Source organism: Cydia splendana, chromosome 9 (genome assembly GCF_910591565.1).
Source record: "Cydia splendana chromosome 9, ilCydSple1.2, whole genome shotgun sequence".
NCBI classification, from domain to species: Eukaryota; Metazoa; Arthropoda; class Insecta; order Lepidoptera; family Tortricidae; genus Cydia; species Cydia splendana.
In genome coordinates this window covers 21,599,934-21,615,292 of record NC_085968.1, presented here as the reverse complement: position 1 = coordinate 21,615,292, position 15,359 = coordinate 21,599,934, and the positions used below count along the sequence as shown (strand labels likewise).

Sequence of the window (15,359 nt, the reverse complement as noted above, 5' to 3'; positions counted from 1 at the left end):
AATTACTTAAAGTTCAATATAAAAGTTCATCGCATATTTTACAACTTTTGCCATTTTTCTTCTCATGTCTAATGCACATTTTACTGAAAGTCTGAATGCAATGCAATGGTGAAATATTGGATACCTAGAGATATAAAATATGTTACACTAAACTATTCTGATTCTTCATATTCTCGAATAAACTTAAACAAATAACCCGCCAAAAAGTATATGTTCTATGGATATAAACTTGAAACATTTAAATAAAACTTGTATAAATATTGATTTAAATCTGTAAGTATTCAATTAATGTAAATAAAGAGGATAATGGACCGTCATTCTCCATACAAGCGTAGTCCATATTTTCTATCAGAATATTGATATCATGGAAAATATGTTAACACAATTTTGACGTACATATATTATCCATAGCTACGCCCCTTCGTTTGACTTCGTTAAGTTATTAGAGAATGGTAGATAGTTAATGTTGATGCATAGTCACGCTACTTTTGGTGCTAACTGTACCTTAAATGATAATGGGGTTGGCCGGTGGAAGTTATTAGCAGATGGCGCCATCATAGCTTGCCCTGTCAATCCCTAGAATTGTGTCAATTTTTTGTTTTTTTTTTTAATACCCTGGATGCCAGCCCGTAAGCCAAATCTCATAGAAAAAGGGGCAAGCTATGATGGCGCCATCTATGCAAACCTTTGACAGTTGCCAACCCCATTCAGTGGAAACTCAATCTCATACGGATCCTTGAACCAAACAAAACAGATTAGTCGTATAAGCACGATTTTACAATCAAGCTAATTATAAAACTCAACATGGAGCGTATCAATATCTAATTAACCTAAACGAAATGAAAGCCATTCCCAGCGAAGCAATTTGAATAATGGCGGCGGAAGAGGCGGATATCCGGCCGATATCGAATCTTAATCGTGGCTTAATGAAATGTAAACAGCTGTTCTAATTGTTATTGCGGCAATAATGTACGCGTCAAGCGGAGGCCATAGAGCGAGCGGGGCGGAAAAGGGGTTATTACCTCTATAATATAGAGGTAATAACCCTAACTGGCCTAGGAGGCCAGTTCAAACGTTCGTTTAGACATCAAAATGATGTCATTTAGTTATCATTCGCGCGTGTATTTCGCTCGTACTTGTCCGTACATGAACTGGCGCGAGCGACACGCACGGGCGACTGACTTCATTTGGATATCGTTTTGATGTCGGAATGTAAGATTGCAGACCAATTTGAACGTAAACTTATACACTGATATCAGAATGGTATCTACATGATATCATTTCGTTATCGAGCGTCTCGATCAGTGTCAACATGTCCGGACAAAAACAAGTGAAATGCACGATAACTGAATTTCATCATTTAGATGTAATTTTGATTGATTGAATTTCTACTTAATTGGCCTGTTTGCCTCAATGATTCTAATAATTGAGAGCTTCGGACTCCCATAGCCCGTCGCAAACCAAACAATGAAATTGTCGCAATTGCAACCTGTACCACGCGACCAAAACGTCGTAAGCGCCGTGAAATTCATGGCACTTACGCGTTTAGGTCACGAGATTCACGCTTCACTCCCATATTTTGTTGTCGGTGTATATTAAAAGTTCAAATTTAGTTCGCGGTTTTTCGAGCCCGACGAGCGACACGACTGTTCCGATGGCAATCGGAATGCGATACGGGCTCATCGCGCTAATCAGCTAATTGGGACTGGCACGTGTGACAGTGTTCATTCATTATACAGCACTGGTTGAAGGTTTCCGAAAAGGACCTTTTACTATTCGTATTACACCGAATTGTTCGGGCACGCTCCGCAAATAGTCAAAAGCATAGTTCTATGAGAGAGAAAGAGCACACGTTATGTGACTTATGCGTTAGAGAGATACAACGTGATTCACTGTCAAACACCGGTTTTATTAGACAATAAGAATGCTGTACGTATACATCATGTAGGTTGACAGCTAGGTATTAGCAGAAGTATTAGTTATTGGCCCCTCCATAATAATTGGCAACTCTTATCAAATCAGAAAGGAACAAGGCAGAAAGTCTTATTGTTAAGAGTGGCCAATAACTATATCAGTCACCCTATTTTTAAAAATATAATATTATAATGTGGCTGGACCCAACGTTCTAACTGACGCATCAGATCAGGTGTTAAATAAAATGACAGTACGATTGTAAGCTCCTCTCTAATTAAGAAAAGGATAAAAAGAAAACCCCGTAAATCTCTGAGAAAAGTTTCACTTCCAATTTAATTTCAACAAAGAAAATTATATTTCAAAAAACTTTTTACTTGCATCCCAATTCCCGTACGCTGGCCGCGCATTTTCATGTAAATGACCCGTAAAGGTGAAACATAAAAATAAAAGCGCAATTCGCCTTAATGACTTATTTGTTTGTAGTGCAAGGGCGTTGCCGTTTGGGGGGCACTTAGCCTTTATACGGGTCGTTCCGCAACTTTTAAGTGGTTATATATGAGGGTTTTTGGGTTCCGTGTCTGAGAAACTCGATACTTTGTCGAGTAATAAGAAAAGAATGAGTATAAATCTATGGAAATAACAAAATAGGCGAAAAAAGACTAGGAGCTCTGTGAGCTGTTAGACCTCGCAAGCATAACTTAAAACTGAATAAAAGTAATGATAGCTCTGTCACTTTGAATAAAATGTAAAAACTGAATCGAAAAAAAATCTAATGACCTACTCATCGAACCTGCTCCTAAAATTTCACGACAATCGCTTGAGAATTTTAGTCTCAAGGAGGTGAAGGAGGGCACATTTTAAAACGCTAACCCAATGGAGCCCTTAAATCCTAAAGCTTGACCCCAAAAAATTACCTGTGAGCACTTGACCTTGAACGTTTTGCACACTAAAGGATGTCACTAGGTCACTACACAACCTAAATACTGGACTTGATATATGTGGATGAGGTCCAAACACCATCGTTATGGATAGAAATTGCAAGGTGTAAATTTTCATACTTTTTTGAGCATGAACATATTCCATAATTTTTCCCTGTCATCGCCAATTATTTTCCAAGCATACGAAACAAATGTAAAAAAAAATAATGCAAACAGCCTCAATGTTCAAACAGCCCCGATCACAATGTTTACGACAAAAGAAAGACAAAACATTTATACTTTACAAAGAAAGAAAATGGAAACCTCTCAAAATGTAAAGAAAAGTAATTAAAAGTTCGTCGTAATAAACCGGGTAGAGTAAACAAAGAGAGCTCGAGATATTTTATAAGGTTGAAAATGTGGGAAGACTATAATAAGTTAATATATTTAATATGTTAAGTAACTAAATACCGGCGGTTTCGGGCATTTACTATTACAAGTATTAGGTACGAGTATAACCCCGTTTTATAATTCAACCCTTTTTAATCTTTAGCCAAAAACAACAGAAACAACCTATTGCTAAGAAGGCAATTCAAACTTATATTGTTACACCAAAATGATCACGCGTGCATTTCGCTGGTACTTGTCCGTACCTACATGTATTAATGCGCGAGAGAGATGCACTGGCGACTGACATGATTTTGATGTCACAAATGTAAGTTTGAGTTGGCATCTAACGCAAAAATAAATGTATGAAAACAGTGTCAGTTTCAGGTATGTAGTGGGTTAGTAGCATGGGGTCTATTTCGCAATTCGTCTATGGAGCTGCCGGTCTAATTCGCGAATGGTCTACTATTTGCGCATATGCGCATACTATGGCGCATTTCGTCTAAAATATCAGCTCGTCTAAAAAGCATTTGGTCTACTTTTTTTGAGTAGCAAATCGTCTAAGTAGTAAGTTGTACTCGGAACATATAAAATTTTACATCCATATTAAGGCGCTCTTATACTCGAGTTTTACGTTTTCAAGGGGGTGAAGCAGACGCGTGGTAGAACGGGCAGGCGGGCGCCCCGCGCGGCGTACCGCACCATTCCCGCGCAGCACGTCTACGTCCTTATTCTGACGACATCGGTATTCTGAATTGTCAGTTCCGGGATTTTTAGTTCGGCAATTAATATTGAACAAGATTTATTAGTAAATTCGAATTTTGATGAGTACTTAATGAAATTAAAAACCGGACTAGCGCGAGTCGGACTCGCCCACTGAGCCCACCGAGGGTTCCGTACTTTTTAGTATTTGTTGTTATAGCGGCAACAGAAATACATCATCTGTGAAAATTTCAACTGTCTAGCTATCACGGTTCGTGAGATACAGCCTGGTGACAGACGGACGGACGAACGGACGGACAGCGGAGTCTTACTAATAGGGTTCCGTTTTACCCTTTGGGTAGGGAACCCTAAAAATGGTAGGTAAGACGGTGAGGTCGGTGAGTGTACCTAAATAATTATTAATTATATACAATATGAGTGTATACCTGACTGATCATGTTTTTGTAAAAATCGATTTCGACTGGCAAAACATATTATTTTTTGGCAACCGGGTTTTTTAACCTAATTAGACCCCGCTGAATCCGAAATTGCCGGTTGCTTGATCGAATTCTTGACTGGAAGTGAGATAGTTGATATTAAAGGTCCCTTTTTTTAGTTTTTCGTAAATAACTCTTAAATGGTGGCGCATAGCAAAAACTTTCTTAAACATAAGTAATCTGCATAAAATTGCCTACATGAAAGATTCCGTACAATTTTTCGCTAGGATCAATATTCAAAGAGATATTAAGGCGGGAAAGTTAATTATAATCACTCGTAAACGGCGTCCCATAGCAATAGGTTTTTATGAATAAATAATCTCCATAAAATTTTCTGCAAAAAACATCTGAACACTTTTCTCTAGGATCAATATTTAAAACGATATTAAAGGAAGAAAGTTAATCACAATCAGTTCACAGGTCGCTTTTTTTTTCGTAAATATCTCGTAAACGGTGCCCCCGTTGCAAAAAAATATTATACACAAATATTGAACATAAAATTGTCCACAAAAAAGGTTTTGTACACTTTTTCGCTACGATCAATATTTAATGAGGTATTAAAGGGGGTAAGTTAATTATAATCAATTTCCAGGTCCCTATTTTAAGTTTTTCGTAAATGACTTGTAAACGGTGGCCCATAGCAAAATAGGTTCTTAATGTTAATTAACCCCCCTTGGCTAAAAAGTGGCCTCCATGTTTAAAATTCATTTGTTTACGTAAGATGTCCGTCTTTGGGTCACGAATTTACATGTGTGTACCAAATTTCAACTTAATTGGTCCAGTACTTTTGAAGAAAATGGGCTGTGACAGACGGACAGACAGACAGACAGTCGCACGAGTGATCCTATAAGGGTTCCGTTTTTTCCTTTTGAGGTACGGGACCCTAAAAACTAAAAAAAGTGACATGTGAATTGATTGTAATGAACTTTCTTCCTTTAATATCGTTTTAAATATTGATCCTAGAGAAAAGTGTTCAGATATTTTTTGCAGGAAATTTTATGTAGATTATTTATTCATAAAAACCTATTTTGCTATGGGACACCGTTTACAAGTTATTTACAAAAAACTAAAAAGGGACTTTAAAATTGATTGTTATTAACTTACCGGCTGCTTTGTCTTTTTAAATATTGATCCTAGCGAAAAGTGTTCTGCATGTTTCTTGTAGGAAATTTTATGTTTATTATTTATGTGTAAGATTTGTTTTTGCTATGAGTCATACTTTTAAAATTATTAACGAAAAAATAAAACCAAGGAACCTTAGAATTTATTATAATTAACTTTCCCTCTTTATTATCTTTTTAAATATTGATCCCTGCTAAAAATGTACAGAATCTTTTTAATTGAAAATTTTGTGTAGATTATTAGTTCATTTTTTTTATATTGGCCACCGTTTACGAGTTATTTACGAAAAACTAAAAAAAGGGACCTTTAATATCACATATCTCACTTCCAGTCAAGAATTCTATCAAGCAACCAAATTCGGATTCAGCGGGGTCTAATTAGGTTAAAAAACCCGGTTGCCAAAAAGTAATATGTTTTGCCAGTAGAAATCGATTTTTACAAAAATGTGACCAGTCTAAATTATTCAATTTGATTAACTTTATAGCCTTTTAAAATATGTTTACACAATTTATCAATCGTGACTGAATTCCGGATTGGTTAGATGGGTGTGTGCCTTTGCTGCCCAACTTGTTATAAAATGACAATATGACGGACGAATGTCACCGTATTTAAGAATTATTTTGCGTAAGTATGTTGAAAAACATTGTGTGTATAACATATTTGCATATTTATACTGTGATTACCCATTTTATGAAACGTCCGCTAAACTAGCACAGGTCCGACGCTGACAGTGGTCACGGGCGTACTGGCGTGAGGAATAGGCGCAAGGTATTGCCGCGTAGGGTGTAATTTAGTAGGCAAAATATTGAATTCATCAAATGATGAATGAAAAAATTAACGTATCGATAAAAGGACAAGCAATAATGAATATTTATTTAAAAGCTATCGACTGAAGTAAGTTTCATATACATTTTCGTCCTAGTACTTCTAACATAAGGAAATAAAGACAGTGTTAGGCATGTTTTCAACTTAAGATTCTATCGAGAAAATAATGAGCCATCTTGTTTCTGACAAGCAATAACGTAGTTCAAGGACTGAAGTTATACATACTAGAAAATAATGCATGAAATCCTTGTAAAAGTCTGTAAATATGGTGACAAAAAAGTGCATTTTATTACACACCGCGCCTTAAGGTAAACGTCCGAGTACCCGACATGTCAAAAGAAAATTAATTCGATTTACAATATTTTGCTCATTTGGGAGATGAGACTGTTACTTTTGTTAAATTGATTTTTTTATATGGTGACCATATAGAAATGCCTCAAAATTTGACAATACATTAGTCAATCCAGTTGTACGAGTAAATGGCTTTTACTGGCAGTCCCAATAAAAGTTGTCTCAGTACAAATTGATGTAAAATTTTATATGTTCCGAGTACAACGGCTGTGACTTACTGAGACACAGACAGATGGATATAACGAAATTAGCAATTAGACCAGTTGCTAAATAGGCAATTTGCTACTTAGACGATTTGCTACTCAAAAAAAGTAGACCAGATGCTTTTTAGACGAAATGCGAAGTAGACCATTCGCGAATTAGACGGGCAGCTCCATATAGCTGGGGAGCCGACGATGCTAAATATGTACTTACTCGAGCGTCGTACAAATCTATTGGAATCGAAATATTAGATGATAAGAAGAAAAAAAAGTTATATAAAGTTTTTTTTCCAGCGAGCCGGAAAGCGTCTATAATTTTTTTTAAATTTCGGGAGGTTGGTGAAGGGTTAAAAAATCGTTAAGCAGTTTGTGCATTTGGTCGTTTTTGTCCACGTTAATGCTATAATTTTTCTATAACTTAATATAACACTTATGTGTAGGCATTTTCTTAATCTGACGAACACAAGTTTGACGCCTAATTTTTACATTGTAACTGTCAGATTAAGGAAATGCGTGCAAATAATTAACAGATTTAGTAATAGCACAATTATAGCGTTAATTTGGACTAATATGACCAAATCCACAATCTGCTTAACAATTTGTTGAACCCCCCACCAACCCCCCACCAACCAAAGGCTCAACATATACGGCTAAAAGGGGTAAAGGTAGACTACACGGGGTACCAAGATATCACTCATGTCTTAATCTGACGCGCTCGAGTAAACACAAAAATCCCCTCTTGGGCTCCCCTACTAATAGACGAATTGCGAAATAGACCCCATGCTACTAACCCATATTATGAGTTATGACGTTATGATAAAGGTCATACATAATAAATATAAATATAATGTTTCAGTAGTCAAAATTGCTTCTATGTTTATTTCTTTTATCGATCAAACTTGAGGAAATGGTGCAATTTTAATAAAAGCAAAATAAGTTATTTTGATTGTAGTTCGATACCATAATAAGATATAAATAGACCGAAATTGAGAGCTTAATTTAAGATCAAACGTCAAATTATAATAATAATATGGATTGATACTGAAAATGCTATTCTTGACTGGCCTGGTCGGAAAGTAATTTTAGAAGCAAAATATTGGTAGATTACTTATATATCCGAGTTTCCATTTCAATTTTGAACTGGATAACATTGCTTTGTCTTCAAGCTAGGATCGTTGAAAGATAATCATTTATGCAAAAGGATTTCCGCACTCGAGCAGGATTGGGATTAGATTCTAAATTCGGTGGAATAAATTACGGTACATGTAACCGCTACGGAAAATTCGGTACAGGAACTAGTGTCGCGACGGGAACATCAGTTTGAATAGCACGTGACACCGTAAAAGCAAAGTCTGCAATGCACATGCACACTGATTCTAGTGTAAATGGAGGAACTGTTAAGCTTTAGATTTAACGGAACAGGGTCTTACCTAATCGCGTTGAACTGATGGTTGTTAGTTTTATTAGATAGTACAGTAATGTGTTGATACCTATGTACTGAAAAACATTTTACACTACCTCTATATTTTTGCTGCACCTGACTCACATGGAGGATCCAAGTCATATTATTATCATTGTCGTAAGAGACGGCGAAGCTCTTCAACCATCAACGAAGTGGCGTAAGGCGAGTATCAGTAAAAGATAGCAACACAAGAAGACAGTAGTACTCACCAACAACTTGAAGATATCCAACTTGACTGATCATAGGGTTGGTGTTTACTTGGCACATGTAGTACCCCCTATCTTCTTGCTGAACCTGGCTCACACGGAGTAGTCAAGTCATATAATTATCGTAAGTGACGGGGAAGCTCTTCAACAATCGACAAAGTGGCGTAAGGCGAGTATCAGTAAAATATAGCAACACAAGAAGATAGTAGTACTCACCAACAACTTGAAGATATCCAACTTGACTGATCATAGGGTTAGTGTTCACTTGGCACATGTAGTACCCCCTATCTTCTTGCTGCACCTGGCTCACATGCAGGAGCCAAGTCATATAATTATCGTAAGAGACGGGGAAGCTCATCAACCATCGACAAAGTGGCGTAAGGCGAGTATCAGTAAAAGATAGCAACACAAGAAGACAGTAGTACTCACCAACAACTTGAAGATATCCAACTTGACTGATCATAGGGTTAGTGTTCACTTGGCACATGTAGTACCCCCTATCTTCTTGCTGAACCTGGCTCACATGGAGGAGCCAAGTCATAGCGTTGTCGTGGGAGACGGAGAAGCGCGCCAGCCGCGTGATGACGTGGCGGTGGATTGTGAGGATCATCTGGCGGTCGATGTGGATCCAGGCCACCTGGAACAAACAAATAGTTTTTAGTTATGTGAAGTGGACTTGGAAAACGAGGTAAAGGAAAACCTTCTACTAGATGGGATGACGAAATAAAAAATCCCATCAAAAACATTACATGTTTAAAGACGCAAGTCTCGCAACGCAATTCTTCTACTACAAAAAAGGCTTGAGATGTAATTAAATGTGAAAATATGAACTGTTTTTCCGTCGTTCACTCGAAACAACAAACGTACCTACCTACTCAGTAGGCAGTAAGCCATAATTCCGTGTAAACCAAATTCCTAACTGAAGGTTATTACTACAAAATATTTCAGTATTAACGGCAAAAACAAGTACTTATCTTCTTAAAACTAACACAAAAGGCTTTAAAAAAATTATTTCGATAAAAAGGTAAGTTCTAATTATTATGAAATTTCAACGTCCTTGTGAAAAAACTGTTCAGAAAAAAGTTTTTCTTACACTTTAAACACTTATTATGAAGCGACTAGGTATTTTTATTAATTTGGGTTAGAAAGTTTATTCTATTTTCCTCCGCACTTATTTTCCCTAGTGGCGAATATTCAAGCCTGTAAAAGTTTTAATCGTTATCAAACCTACGTTAGGTATGATCGTAAAATTTTCATAAACTACTTTCCTTTCAAGTTATACTAAAATAGAGTAACAGGGCTAACCGGTGCCTGTAGCAGTACAGAACTATATAATAGATAACTTACTTCGTTAAACGTCATTTTAAATTTATGTCATCAATTTCTTTTTCATTAAATATGTGTCCTTAAATACAATATTGTAAAAAAAAATCCATGGAATCCATTGAAATCCATGGAATGAAACTGTTCGACCCTTACTGGTTGCGAGATATTAAGGCGCGTTTAGATGATCTACTTAATAAATTATTCCCATTACCTTTTAAAACATTACTAACATCTATTTTCCCAAACACGTACTATCGGAAATTGAATTCAAACCACACGATCCCTTACCATTACCTACCTAACCTCTGTTAGAGTAATGTCATTCTCTGCACCGGTTTTCAATTTATGGATAATTTGCGATTTGGCGGTGCTGCCACGTCGGTTGAATATGGTTGAATGACGTTGAATCCATTACGGCTTAACGCATCGAAATTGATTCTGCTTTAACAATTTCACATAGTTTCCATCTTATTTTGACACGATCGACCTTTTGTCGTGACATCAAAATGATATAAGTCGAGCGTGCTACTTTGTTCGTACATTTCTTGGCAAGAGCGAAACGCACAGGCGACTGACATTATTATTTTATTTTATTATTTATTACTGGAGATCAAATATTCAATAAGGTTCTAATTTTCTACTCGAACATATCAAACACCATATACTATCTAAAATTAAAAAACTAAAATTAAAACTAAAATTAAAAACTAAACTAATCTAAATTAAAATATATCTAAAAAAGGCCCCCGCGGCATTGTGCCAAAGATACTGGCAGCATTCCCTCGCTGAATGGCAATACTGATGCGCTGCGAGAGAAAGCTGCCAGCGCTCTGGTCATATTACTTAGATATCGTTTTGATGTAACAATGTAAGTTTGAATTGCCTACTAATTGCATTTCATCAGCGTGAGTCGCTAATGCTGATTGGTGCTCACGGTCAAACACGTATCAACATAAGATATAAACCATATCAACATGTTATATCAGAATCGGCATCATAGTTATAGGTATTTACATAAAGTTGAATATGAATTGGGATTGCTATCGTGCGTGGCGTCAATATCGTTTACGAGATGGATATTTATCGTCAATTTACTTTCATTGATATCCATTGCTTAGTTTTCTAGTTTTATATTCTAGATTTAAATATCGGATCGCATTTTAACTTATTTCAGTTAGGCCCACTTGCACCATCCCACTAACCCGGGGTTAAGCGGTTTCACCATCAACCCAGTGTCAAATTGTACTGGTAACCATGATAACTCCAGGTTTAACCGGTTAACCCCGGGTTAGTGGAATGGTGCAAGTGGGCCTTAATGAAAAAAAATATATAAAAATTTGCTTACGTAAATAAACACGTTGCTCCTATCATACCTGTTCTACATGGAATAGCTATATAGACTTCTCAACATTTGATAGTACCTAGTCCACTCCGTAATACCTAGGAAACGTCAACTAATTTAGTGGCTTTTCTGTAAACAGTGTATTTGTAGCTGCATCCTTTGGACCAAGGTAAATATGTATACATATCTGCATGTACCACGTATCACAACGTCTATACACACAGATGCCTTCAAACGCTTTGAGTGCGCATACAGCTATATAAGCGCTCAACCTTTCAACTTTAATTCGGAGAGCAAACAAAGGGATACTTCTTGCTTTGACAAAGTCACAACTGCGTTAAATTCACCCGCAGGGTTAGGACCGTATCGCTGCCGCAGTGCGCCGCCGATACCGGCTGCATATTTTATGTGCCCGGGCGAAGGCATCCTACAATCCTTGCGTACTCTTACGAACTTTGGTTTTAGCTCGTGTGTTTGAGATTACACAGTCATATAAATTTCAGCGCACTGTGACTAGTTTTCAGACTTTGGAAAAGATGAAACACTGCCAATATTATCAACGCGCGACGATACTTAGACATACGTTAGCGCACGCACTTATCCAGTTAAAGTAATGTTTGTATCGCCGCCGAATAACCCCCTTATTCACAAAACTTAGCAAACTCTTACAAACCTCTTTTAAATGTTGCATCTTTCTAACAAACATAATTATTAAGATACAATTCAAAACTCAAACATGTATTTTGCAAGTAGGTCTCAAGTTTTACAAGTTTTACAACATTAAATTTACAAACTTACATATTATGCTGAAAGCAGTGTAGGGTACCTACAACTTAAAATAAAATGGCGAGACCAGACATTTCTTGTTCACTCATTCTAAGGTAACTTTAATAATGTAATGATGTAAAGTTATGATAAACTGGGGCATAACTCAGCGAGCCCCCGCAGTTATTTAGCACCTTCTCTGTTAGACTCTTGAACAGAGATAATTCGCGGGATTGAGATTCTTGATTAAGTTTTCAGTGTTGAATTTAAAGAGATAAATGTTACAGAGTGCGATACCATCTAACATTTTTAATTCACACTTTACTTTTTATTAATTTTTTATTAGGGGAAAAAATATTAATTGCAAAGATGATAAGTATTTTAATTTAATACCGTGTTGGTATTTTATGCCTGTGTAAAAACCGGCACCGAGTATATTTTTTGTTGTCAGTCGATGCTTCTCATTCGAATTAAAATTGTCGTAAAATTCTAGATAGAAATTGTCTTCCTGGTAGAAAGAAATATGACTTATTAGTTATATATAGGTACAGACAACTGCCATGTAAAATAGAAACCGATGTTTTAGTTAAATATTTATTTAATAAATTTCTTAAAACTTATATTTTAATATTGATACACTAAAAAATATAAAAAATAGATACCTATTCCGATAGGCATATCAATACGAATCTAATCAAATCTCAGTAGCGCCTACAATACCAGTAGATATATAATGCCAAATACTTTCCAAAGGGTAAGGTAGCACCTTACACAATTGCAGCAAAATAAATCCTAGCTAACTGCCCACCATGCGACCTCAGCGCTTGGTGCGCCGGAATCTGGCAGTTACAGAGGCATCCGAATAGAACGGACATTCGGAATGCAAATTATCATTTGCTGCTTGCATTGTACCTAATTGCTGCACTGAATTTTGGCGAAATATTGTAACTGTATTTTGGAAATTTGAAAATTATGAATTGACACAGTTATGTTACTTGCGATCTGTTCTGCATTAACGATATTCACGAGCGCAAAAAATAATATAGTAATATAATAGTACCTGAAACGTGTGGTCATGATTATGTTTGCGTTGCTATACCTACATAGAAAACAATGCATATTTTTTTGCAGTTGACTATGTAGTGAATGTACTTATTTGTCTAGACAAAATAGGAGCTGAAGAAAAATATAACAATAAAACTATTATTCTAGCACTAAAAAGTTAAGTATAGAAATTAAGAAAAAATAGATACGAGTGCTTGTTGAGTACCTTAAAAAACCCTAACTAGTCCACCAAACACTAAAACAGAAATAAATTCAAACAAAAACAAAACTAAACCAAACATTTTTGGTCCCAAATTCCGTAGACCACAAATCGTCAAACGAAGTGCGCAAACAGCACATCAGACTATTTGTCCCATCGTCTCTGTTTGCTCTTCTACTTAAGCACTTACAGCAATATTTACAATCGCGAAATCAAAATGTCTATCATTAAAATTCGGCAACGTAAACTCTGTAATCCCATACTTAATCAAAGTAAACGGCACGTGAACAAACACGAAAGAAGCATAACTCCGAGCAAGTGAAAAGTTGCTTCTTGCGGAGTCGCGCTAAGCCAAGCTAAGCCTCTTTGCCCCTTTTTATTCCTCCACATACTCACCAGGCACGTTGTTCTCAGCGCTTATCGAAAGCGCCACAAAAATCCAGTGTAAAGTATAATCAAGACATCTTTAAGGGGATAAAGTCGAGAAAATAATCGTAATACAGCCAACCAAAAACCAAGAAAAATATCACGGACCAATTATGAATACTAGCGAGATGCGTCGAGAGTTATGTCATACCAATATCAATAACGAACAATTAACATATTGAATTCCGCTCGTAATCTGTAGGATATGACACAGTATAGTGTCAGATGTGTTATTATTAAATTACCGATGTTATCGTGTTGTAAATGTGACAATCAAATGTTTTACTATGGGCTTAACACATATCTCAAGCGATTTTCTAGTATTAGAAGCTACCTAGCCGAATTTTGGGTACTAAAATAGGTAATTTATACATAAATACATTATGCTTTTGTTTACATTAAAACTTTCATACCTACAGCCAAACCTACAACTATACAGTAGATGACCATAATATCAAGCACCTCAGTTAAATGGTAGACCACATTCACATGAAGCAAAATGCTTTGTGAACTTAAAAGAATAGCAGAGCAATTTTAAACTACACGGCTCGCTTAGCGACGAATCTATGATAAGTTTGGTTAAATGTTTGCCAACTTGACAAAAACTAGTCGTATGCGCTGCAATGAAAACTTTACGGTGCGACAACGCTTAATGTTTGTCGTAAAAACGGGCCCAGTTCGCACCGCCGTCGCAAAAACGCAGTAAAAATTTACTTTGCTACAAAGGTTATAAAATTTGCACGCTGTAAACACTACGTTTGGGATTTCAACGAACAGCTACGACTTTGTAATGTAAGTTGAAATAATATTTAGCGATCCTATTTGAATGTTTCTGACTTTTTTGTAGCAATAAGTTTGAAAAGTTTGTAAGCAATGCCATTTAATTTCGGTGAAGAATAAGATATACAGTGAAACCTGGTTAAGTGGGACCTGGATAAGTGAGAAACCTCTATAGCTGGGACTCATGGTGCGGTCCCGACACTTTAGCACTGAATTACCTCTGTTAGTGAGATAAAACGAACCTCTATAACTGGGATTAGTTGTTGTGATATTATAGTCACATTTGCCTCTATAATTGAGACAGAGAGTGTATTTTACCTCTTTTACTGAGACTATATTTATAAGATTACATTTTCCTAAATGTTTTTTTTTTTTAATTTTATACGAATTACCTCTGTATCTGAGATAACGTCAATCTATGACCTCTGTAACTTGGACTTTATTGATCTATTTCCGTATTCTTACTAACTCTTAGTCTATCCACAAATTCCGCATTTGCTTAATTGTGTCTAAACGACTTCAAGTTTCATTTAGTTACTTTATGTAGTTAAAACTATCGAAACGAAAGCTGAAATCTTGATAAGTAACAAGAATAAACAAATTTTCATTTAATAAATTTCTAAGGCGCAATGAAGTCCGTATCAAATTTAATTGAAAAAATCTATCCATTGGAAAAATCATTCAAAATAAATTCAGAGAAATATTTAAACAGACTTAATATTTACAATATTAATTTAATATTGACTTACATATTTAGGGACAAGGATTATTTTACCTAAACATTTAAAGATAATTACAAAATACCTTATTAACCACCTCTATAACTAAGATATATCCTCTATTCTCACCTCTATTAATGGGACCCTCTGTAAA

General features: G+C 36.0%; 1 protein-coding gene and 1 long non-coding RNA gene across 2 annotated transcripts in view; one reads left to right on the top strand and one right to left on the bottom strand.

The window, feature by feature from the left end:
* Window positions 1–15,359, top strand: part of LOC134793860 (uncharacterized) — a 355,027-nt gene that overhangs the window by 46,534 nt on the left and 293,134 nt on the right. The window lies entirely within an intron of this gene.
* LOC134793852 (lachesin-like) overlaps window positions 1–15,359 on the bottom strand; it is a 108,284-nt gene that overhangs the window by 36,035 nt on the left and 56,890 nt on the right. Inside the window, exon 4 of the mRNA XM_063765571.1 lies at window positions 9,013–9,220. Within this exon, the coding sequence (XP_063621641.1) occupies window positions 9,013–9,220 (208 nt within the window). The remainder of the gene's footprint in view (window positions 1–9,012; window positions 9,221–15,359) is intronic.